At 38.0% G+C, this 10427-nt stretch overlaps 1 protein-coding gene and 1 long non-coding RNA gene across 3 annotated transcripts in view; one reads left to right on the top strand and one right to left on the bottom strand.

Moving 5' to 3' along the window:
- ITCH (itchy E3 ubiquitin protein ligase) overlaps window positions 1-10427 on the bottom strand; it is a 132772-nt gene that overhangs the window by 5286 nt on the left and 117059 nt on the right. For both annotated transcript variants that reach the window (XM_012754675.3, XM_012754676.3), the window contains exons 21-24: window positions 8331-8451; window positions 7784-7888; window positions 7161-7257; window positions 4251-4323 (exon numbers count right to left, since the gene is read on the bottom strand). In XM_012754675.3, coding sequence (XP_012610129.2) covers window positions 4251-4323; window positions 7161-7257; window positions 7784-7888; window positions 8331-8451 — 396 coding nt within the window. The remainder of the gene's footprint in view (window positions 1-4250; window positions 4324-7160; window positions 7258-7783; window positions 7889-8330; window positions 8452-10427) is intronic.
- The window catches only part of LOC142876885 (uncharacterized), a 33597-nt gene that overhangs the window by 8808 nt on the left and 14362 nt on the right, over window positions 1-10427 (top strand). The window lies entirely within an intron of this gene.

The raw sequence follows: 10427 nt of genomic DNA, 5'->3' as shown, positions 1-10427 counted from the left end.
CAAAACCTACTATAAAGCTACAGTAATCAAGGCAATGTGGTACTGTCATTAAGGATAGACATTTAGATCAATAGGACAGAATTAAGAATCTAGAAAAAATATCCATATATTTAAGGTCAACTGATTTTCAACAAGGGTGCCAAGATGACTATAATGGAGAATAGAATAGTGCATTCAACAAATGATGCTAAGACAACTGAATATTTGCATGAAAAAAAAAATGAAGCCAGAACTCTACCTCATACCATGCACAAAAAGACTCATAATGGATCACAGACCTAAATATAAAGAGCCCAAACTATAAAATTCTTACAATAAAACATAAAACATAAAGTAAGTCTTTGTGACCTTCAGCAATAATTTTTCTTTCTTTTTTCTTTTTTGAGACAGAGTTTCGCTTTGTTGCCCAGGCTAGAGTGAGGGCCATGGCCTCAGCCTCACTCACAGCAACCTCAATCTCCTGGGCTCAAGCAATTCTTCTGCATCAGGCCCCAGAGTAGCTGGGATACAGGCATGTGCTGCCATGCCTGGCTAATTTTTTCTATATATTTTTAGTTGTCCAGCTAATTTCTTTCTATTTTTAGTAGACACAGGTTCTCACTCTTGCTCAGGCTGGTCTTGAACTCCTGAGCTCAAATGATCCTCCCACCTTGGCTTCCCAGAGTGCTAAGATTACAGGCGTGAGCCACGATGCCCAGCCGTGATAATTTCTTTTTTTTTTTTTCAGACAGAGTCTCACTTTGTTGCCCAGGCTAGAGTGAGTGCCCTGGCGACAGCCTAGCTCACAGCAACCTCAAACTCCTGGGCTCAAGCAATCCTGCTGCCTCAGCCTCCCAAGTAGCTGGGACTACAGGCATGCGCCACCATGCCCGGCTAATGTTTTCTATATATATTAGTTGGCCAATTAATTTCTTTCTATTTTTAGTAGAGATGGGGTCTCGCTCTTACTCAAGGCTGGTTTCGAACTCCTGACCTCGAGCAATCCGCCCGCCTTGGCCTCCCAGAGTGCTAGGATTAGAGGCGTGAGCCACTGCGCCTGGTCGATAATTATTTATATATGATATCAAACCCATAAACAACCAAAGAAAAAAGACACACTGAACTTCATCAAAATTCAACTTTTGTGCTTCAAAGAATATGATAAAGAAAGTGAAACCCACAAAATGGGAAAAAGGGTTTGCAAATCATATCTGATAAAGTACTAGTATCTAGAATATATAATATAAAGAACTCTTAACAACTCCAGGAAAACAAAAATGAACAAAGGATAGACATTTCTCCAAAGATATACAAATGGCCAATAAGCACATGAAAAGATGCTCAACATCATTGTTCATTAGGGAAATTCAAATAAAAACCACATCATTATGGCTATTATAAAAAAAAAAGAAAAAGAAAATAAGAGTTGACAAGGAAGTGAAGAAATTAGAAACCTTCTGTATTGCTGGTGCAAATGTAAACATAGTATAGCCACTATGGAAAATAAATAGTATGGCAATTTCCCCCAAAATTAAAAATAGAATTACCATATGATCAAGCAATTACACTTCTGGGTATATACCCAAAAGAACTGAAAGCAGGGACATGAATAGACATTTGCACACCTATATTCATAGCAGCATTATTCAAAATAGCCAAAGGGGAAAATAACCCAAGTATCCATTGCGTTAATATTCCAGTAGAATATTATTCAGCCTTAAAAAGGAAGGAAATGCTGATACATGCTACAACATGGATGAACCCTGAAGACATTATTCTAAGTGCAATGAGCCAGTCACAAAAGGACAAATAAGGTATGATCCCACACTTATGAAGTACTTAAGGCACTCAAAAATCATAGACATAAAGTCGAATGGTGGTTGTCAGGAGCTGAGGAGAGGGAGTAATGATGACTTAATGGGTACTGTTTCAATTTTACAAGTTGGAAAAAGTTTTGGAGATAGATGGTGGTGATGACTGCACAACAATGTGAATGTACTTAATGCCACAGTACTATACACACTTAAAAGTGGCAATTCTATGTTATGTATATTTTACCACAAATAAAAATTAATTTTAAAAAGGAATGAATTATTGATATATGCTAAAGCATGGATGAACCTTGAAAACATGCTAAGTGAAAGAAGGTAGACACAAAAGGCTATATATATATATTCTGATTCCCTTTACATGAAATGTACAGAATAGGAAAATCCATAGAAACAGAAAGTAGTAGGTGATTAGTAATCAAGGACTACATAAGGGTGGAGAGGGATTGACTGCTAATGGGTACAGGGTTCTTTCCAGGATGAAAAATATGTTCTGGATTAGTGATGATGGTTGCATAACCTTGCAAATACACTAAAAGCAATTGAATTGCATAGGGGGAATATTATGGCATGTGAGTTATATATATCTCAATAAAAGTAAGGGGTCAGATGCAGTGGCTCACACCTGTAATCCTAGTACTTTGGGAGGCCAAGGCAGGAGGATCGCTTGAGATCAGGGGTTTGAGACCAGCCTGAGCAAGAGCAAGACCCCATCTCTACAAAAAATTAGGAAAATTAGCCGGGCCTGGTGGCACATGCCCATAAATCCCAGCTACACAGGAGGCTAAGGCAGTAGGTATCACTCAAACCCAGGAGTTTGAGGTTGCAGTGAGCTTTGAGGATGCCACTGCACTCTAGTCCAGGTGACAGAGTGAGACCCTGTCTCAAAAAATAAATAAAAAATATTATTTAGGCCGGGCGCGGTGGCTCACGCCTGTAATCCTACCTCTCTGGGAGGCCGAGGCGGGCGGATTGCTCGAGGTCAGGAGTTCGAAACCAGCCTGAGCAAGAGCGAGACCCCGTCTCTACTATAAATAGAAAGAAATTAATTGGCCAACTAATATATACAAAAAATTAGCTGGGCATGGTGGCACATGCCTGTAGTCCCAGCTACTTGGGAGGCTGAGGCAGGAGGATCCCTTGAGCCCAGGAGTTTGAGGTTGCTGTGAGCTAGGCTGACGCCACGGCACTCACTCTAGCCTAGGCAACAAAGCGAGACTCTGTCTCAAAAAAAAAAAAAAAAAAAAAAATATTATTTAAAACAACCCACATATATATACATGTATAAAGACATAAAGGAACAGATAATAAAACAGTAAAAAGGTCAGATCAGGGAACAAAGGAATACCCAGCAAGAACCATATATGACCACTGAAATATATCCCACAAAATAAATTTTAAATATTGTTGCATTAAGTTGAATTCCAACATATCACCGTATTTGAGATAAGATTAGGGTAGTTTTTTAGTCCTGTACATTTTTGGAAATGTGATTAAACTACATTTAAAATGAAAAAATAGTGGTTACTATGTTAGAAAGTAGGTCTCTTAACTATGATTTCTTTCCCTGCCTTCTGAGAAAAGTTAGAAGAATTCTAAATATAATTCAGAGGTGGGAAAAAGGATTGACTGCAAATGGTGATAAAGGATAATTTATGGGTGAAGAAAATGCTGTAAAACTGGATTACAATGATGGTTGCAGTACCCTGTAAATCTAAATAACATTAAATTAAAATGGATAAATTTTAAATATAATATATATAATAATATAATATAATAAATAATATCTCAAAAAAGCTGTTGAAAACAAATCATGGAGGCAATTATCCTAAGTGAAGTAACTCAGGAACAGAAAAATGCCGTATGTTCTTATTTATAAATGGGATCTGAACTATGGCCACAAAAGGGCACACAGACTGGTATAATGGACAATGGTGACTCACAAGGGGGGAGAGAGGGAGTGAGGGCCGAAAAATTACCCATGGAGTACAATGTACACTACCCACATCACAGGTCCACCAAAAGCCCAGACTCCACCACTATACAATATATACATGTAACAGAATTTAACCTGTACCCCCACATCTATTAAAATAATAATAAAAATTCAGGCCAGGAGTGGTGGCTCATGCACCTGTAATCCTAGCACTCTGAGAGGCCTAGGTAAGAGTCCCAGCTACTTGGGAGGCTGAGGCAGGAGGATCACTTGAGCCCAGGAGTATGAGGTTGCTGTGAGCTAGGCTGATGCCATGGCACTCTAGGCCCAGGCAACAGAGTGAGACTCTGTCTCAAAAAAGAAAAAGAAAAAGAAAAAAGAAAAAGAAAAGAAAAATAATAATAAAAATTCAATGCCACAGGGAAAATATTTCATTTCTAATTGGCTTTAAATAGCTACAGGATAACTGGAAAAAGGATATTTTCTCTATTCTCATTTTAACTTACCAGGTATGACTTCTGGGTAACCAATTTTCTTTCCCAACTTTTTCAATGCAGAATTTCTGTGGTCCATTGCTCCCTAAAACGTAATCATGAACAGTTGATTAGTATAATGATTCTCAAAATGTGTTCCCTTAATCCAGCAGCATCAGTATCACCAGGGAACTTAGAATCACAAATCCACAGGACCTATATACACCTCTATACTGAATCAGAAACTCAGCAATAAGTTTTATCTAGCATTCCTTAGCCAGAATAACACACTGTTGTGATTAATAATAGCTCATATAAGAACACACAAAAAGCTTAATTTTAGTAGTTTTATATACAATAAGGAAACTATATTCCATTGTCTTATACCAAAAAAACATGATTTAAATATAGAATTATTAAAACTTTATGAAAATAAACATTGTAGTGAATTCAATATTGATAATGTTTGAATTTACAGATCCTATAGAGCATACCATTACATACCCACACCTACACCCCAATTCTTATCTCTCATTTACCTTCTGTTGGAGATAGCTGTGAATGGTGATCATAAAGCAATGGTTTTTCTAACAGGTCAGTACTCTCCCTAGGAACCATTTATTGGTGATCACAATGACTGGTAGTGCTACTAGATTTTTTAATTAGAAGGGGCAAATGTTCTGCAACATGTGGGACTGTCAGGCACTGAGAATTTTCTCATGTCCCACTTAACTAAAATGAGTACAATATAAATTGTAGTACTTTTGTATTTAATAACACTGAATTATTTTCACAAGTAGTTATGTAAAAAAATCCAGTAAGCTCTCTCTACTAAAGATATTAGAAAACTTCTTCTTTTTCAAGATGGGGTCTTGCTGTGTTGCCTACGCTACAGTGCTGTAGCTATAGGTGCAATCATAGCATGCTAAACCCTTGAACACCTGAGGTCAAGTGATGCCCCTGCTTCAGGCTCCTGAGTAGCTAGGACTATAAGCTTGTGCCATCACACCCAGAAGTATTTCTAACTACATAGATGGAAAGGCATTTAATAGTGCAAATTAATATGCAATAAAGAAGATTCTGAATTGCTTCTAATAGATTTAGAATCAAATATGTTTGTTTTTTTTTTGAGACAGAGTCTTACTCTGTTGCCCGGGCTAGAGCACCATGACATCAGCCTACCTCACAGCAACCTCAAACTCCTGAGCTCAAGCAATCCTTCTGCCTCAGCCTCCCGAGTAGCTGGGACTACAGACATGCGCCACTATGCCCGGCTAATTTTTTCTATATATTTTTTTTTAGTTGGCCAATTAATTTATTCCTATTTATAGTAGAGATGGGGGTCTCGCTCTTGGCTCAGGCTGGTTTCGAACTCCTGACCTTGAGCGATCCGCCCACCTCGGCCTCCCAGAGTGCTAGGATTACAGCCTTGAGCCACCTCGCCCAGCCTAGAATCAAATATTTTAATAGCAGACATATGAAAGAAATCTTAGTGGATTTCATTAATAAAGACTATATTACAAATATGTCATATTACTATCATCCTGACTGCTTTCTAAAATTTTATGGAACAGTAAGAAATGTAGTTTTAAAAATTACATAATGAAATTATTTATAGTTTGCTGTTTTCAATCTTATTCCGACAACATCCCTTAATCATACAACTACTATGTAGACTCTACACCTATGTTCCCATTTTCGCCCACCTGTCAAATGTGGTTTCAGAGGCCTTTTTACATATCAGAACCTTGGTCTGTAGTGAGATCTCATGAAAGGAGGTATATTTTCATACTATACTTTTAAGATCTACATCACTTTTCTCCACTTTGACAATCCATAAATAATTTTGGCAGGTGTATTGTCCTTATGTTATTTAGGTTATTTTCCTCTTTTTCTTATCATATATATTTGTCAATTATTTCTTATCTTTTTTATCTGTTCTTTCATTTTCCAATGCTGCTCATACAGAATCGCTTCTGTTCTTCTCTTAAATCCAAACCTTTTCTTGTAAGTAGGAATAAGTATCTGACTAATTGTATCTTCTAACATAGTTATATCTAAACATATGTGTATTGAAATACATATCATTTCATTATAAGTCATTTTTAAAAAAATTTCTCCTTTATATTACAGTTAGTGCTATGAATATGTATTCTTTGGAGATTGTAGATAAGTTATTTCATCTAAACATCAGAATATTAAAGGGCATATATTATAAATACTTGTTAATGAAAATGGGATGTTGGATCTGGTAAAGTCAAGAACCACTAAATTAAAAAACTCCTGAACTCAAGCCATCAGCGATCTTCCCACCTCGGCCTCCCAGAATGCTAGGATTACAGGAGTGAGCCACGGCACCCAGCCTGAATGAACAGATATTTTATAAACACTGTTATCCTACTGAGTTAAACTGTGCGTTTCAGCCTGAGCGTTAAAAATTTCTACAGAAGTAAAAACTACAAAATGATTTTAAAGTTTATACAAATGCAGGCCAGGCACAGTGGCTCATGCCTGTAATCCTAGCACTCTGGGAAGCTGAGGCGGGCGGATTGCTTGAGCTCAGAAGTTCAAGACCAGCCTGAGAAAGAGCGAGACCCCGTCTCTACTAAAAATAGAAAGAAATTAATTGACCAGCTAAAAATATATATACAAAAAATTAGCTGGGCATGGTGGCACATGCCTGTAGTCCCAGCTACTCGGGAGGCTGAGGCAGTAGGATCGCTTGAGCCCAGGAGATTGAGGTTGCTGTGAACTAAGCTGATGCCACGGCACTTACACTAGCCTGGGCAACAATGTGAGACTCTGTCTCAAAAAAAAAAAGAAAAAGAAAATTGTTATCTTTGTCTTTGTTGTTTCTGATAAGCTGTATACACATGTATGTAAAGTAGTGTGATACTGTATTTTGTAATTTTCTGTATAGGAAAAATGACCCTGTATACATACCCATGAGATCAGCAAATCCTCCTACTGGCAATCGGCAGGTTCCAGTTACAAACTGCAGAAGTCTCATTCTCTTCTCATTATCTATTTCTTTAACAAACTGTTAAAAGCACATTTAAAGAGATATATAAGTCATATGTTACATTCATCAAACTAAAGAAGAAAGAAAAACGATCATTTCAAATCATAAAGGAACCTGCTGTGTCCACTGCACTAGGTAATTACTTTATCCAACAATATGGATGAAGAGGGCATTTCCATGTATGTCAAAGCCCCACACACCTTCCCCTAAATAATTCTTAGGATCACATCTTTAAAGGCAGATAGAAAAAGAAGAGTGCTCTGGGCCTGAGAGCTCCCTATTCATGCAGTTTCAAGATCAGCTCTTCTAGGGCAGCACGTCCTTTGCCCCCCGGATCTGCCTCAGCCTCCCAAGTAGCTGGGACTATAGGTGCATACCACCATGCCCAGCTGATTTTTCTATTTTTAGTAGAGACAGGGTCTCACTCTTGCTCAGGCTGGTCTCAACTGATACACACTGTTACATTTTGTTCTGTAACTCATTTCCAAATGTGCTAAGCAAATTCTAAGAAATTATACTAACAGAAATAAATTTAGAAACAAACCTGCCAAAACCACATGATTTGTTTGCTTGTCCTTGTGTAATGACGGTAGATGGCATGTCTTTGCCAGTCATTCAAATCAATCTCTTGCATTCCACATAAAAGGACCTTTAGGAATGAAAAAGACAAATTGTTTCTTTAGGTAACTATACAAAAAATGTTAGACATAGATAAGGAAAGACTAATATTAAACACAGTTTATAAAAACAAATTAATCAGCAGGCTTTGGTTTGTAAACTGTACATCAAGAATTATATCTACATTACTCATGAAGGCAAAGTTCCATGTATAATGTCATATATATATACATATTCAGGGAAATAAGTCACTCAATTGTAGAGAAGCCCTAACAGTAATACTATTTTTTGGGGGGTAATACTCTTATCTTTGGATAAATTATGGTTTTCTATAACCACTGGGGATGCTTCAAAACAACTTGCTAGCAAAAAAATACTACTGCAACTGGAAAGATGGGAAAGTGAGTTGAAAGAAGACATTTGAAGGCATTGTTTACTATTATGCTGCAGGGGAATGAAGGAAATCTCATTACCTCTAATTCCTTTGCATCAAAGTATTGCAAATACTGCTGGGGAAGAATTTCATTAAAGCCCTCAAAGAAAGCTTGTGTCTGTTCTTCAACACCTCGAGATAACCTCCATTCAGCTACCATTCTGGCAAATAAATATAAAAAAGCTATTAGGAACTTTAGATTTTACCTTTAAATTCTAAGTATAAAAACAAAATTTAAAAATGTATTATGAGGGGCCGGGCAGGGTGACTCATGCCTGTAATCCTAGCACTCTGGGAGCCCGAGGTGGGGGGATTGCTTAAGGTCAGGAATTCGAAACCAGCCTGAGCAAGAGTGAGACCCTGTCTCTACTAAAAATAGAAAGAAATTAATTGGCCAACTAAAATATATAGAAAAAACTAGCCGGGCATGGTGGCGAATGCCTGTAGTCCCAGCTACTCAGGAGGCCGAGGCAGAAGGATTGCTTGAGCCCAGGAGTTGGAGGTTGCTGTGAGCTAGGCTGATGCCATGGCACTCTACCCTGGGCAACAGAGTGAGACTCCATCTCAAAAAAAAAAAAAAAAAAAAAAAAAAAAAAGTATTATGAAAAATCTCAAGTATCGCTTAGAGTATAATGAAACCCTTGTACACATATCCAAGTTTTATCACAATGCCAATTTTATTTCATCTGTGCCCCTACTCACACTTGAGGTATCAGATAATTCCATTTAATTTAATTATTTAATTAATTTTTGTGGCAGGGTCTTGCTCTATGTCTCCCGGGATACAGTGCAATGGTGTCATCATAGCTCACTGCAACCTCAAACTTCTGGGCTTGAGCAATATTCCTGCCTCAATCTCCCAAATAGTTGGGACTACAGGCATGTGCCACACCATACCCAGCTAATTTTTCTATTTTTTGTAGAGACAGGGTCTCGATAGTGCTCAATCTGTTATCAAATTCCTGGTCTCAGACTCCCAGTCTCAAAGGATCTTCCCACCTTGGCCTCCCAAAGTGCTAGGATTACAGGCATGAGCCAGTGTGCTTGGCCTATAATTTCATTTTAAAAAAATATTTCAGGCTGGGCGCGGTGGCTCATGCCTGTAATCCTAGCTCTCTGGGAGGCCGAGGCAGGCAGATTGCTCAAGGTCAGGAGTTCAAAACCAGCCTGAGCAAGAGCGAGACCCTGTCTCTACTATAAATAGAAAGAAATTAATTGGCCAACTAATATATATAGAAAAAATTAGCTGGGCATGGTGGCGCATGCCTGTAGTCCCAGCTACTCGGGAGGCTGAGGCAGAAGGGTCGCTCGAGCCCAGGAGTTTGAGGTTGCTGTGAGCTAGGCTGATGCCACGGCACTCACTCTAGCCTGGACAACTAAGCGAGACTCTGTCTCAAAAAAAAAAAAAAAAAAAAAAATTTCAGTATATGTCCGTAGAAAATGAAGATTCTTTTGAAAAACATAAACCATAAAAACATAAACACACCATTATTCTATAATCCTAGAATTCTAAATCTAGTAAAAATATCCTTCAAAAATGAATGTGGGCTGGGCACGGTGGCTCACGCCTGTAATCCTAGCACTCTGGGAGCCCGAGGTGGGTGGATTGCTCAAGCTCAGGAGTTTGAGACCAGCCTGAGAAAGAGCGAGACCTCGTCTCTACTAAAAATAGAAAGAAATTAATTGACCAACTAAAAATATATATACAAAAAATTAGCTGGGCATGGTGGCACATGCCTATAGTCCCAGCTACTTGGGAGGCTGAAGCAGGAGGATCCCTTGAGCCCAGAAGTTTGAGGTAGCTGTGAGCTAGGCTGACGCCACGGCACTTAGTCTAGCCTCTGTCTCAAAAAAAGAAAAAAAAAAAAAAAAAGAATGAGAAATAAAGATGTTTTCATGTAAAAGCTGAGAAAATTTATCACCAGTAGATGCACATTATGAGAAATTGTAAAGAAAGTTTTTAAAGCTAAAGGGAAATGATCCTAGATGGAAAAATGGATCTGTGGTAAGAAATGAAGAGTACTAGAAATGGTGAGTAAAATAAAAGACTATTTTTTTATGATTTCCTCATAAAAATCTATTGATTACTTAAAGCAAGAATAACAGCAAAGTATTATGAGATTTATAACACGTAGAA

Source organism: Microcebus murinus, chromosome 16 (assembly GCF_040939455.1).
Source record: "Microcebus murinus isolate Inina chromosome 16, M.murinus_Inina_mat1.0, whole genome shotgun sequence".
Lineage (NCBI taxonomy): Eukaryota > Metazoa > Chordata > Mammalia > Primates > Cheirogaleidae > Microcebus > Microcebus murinus.
Note: the sequence above shows the minus strand (reverse complement) of the source record. Positions and strands in the feature narration are given on the sequence as shown.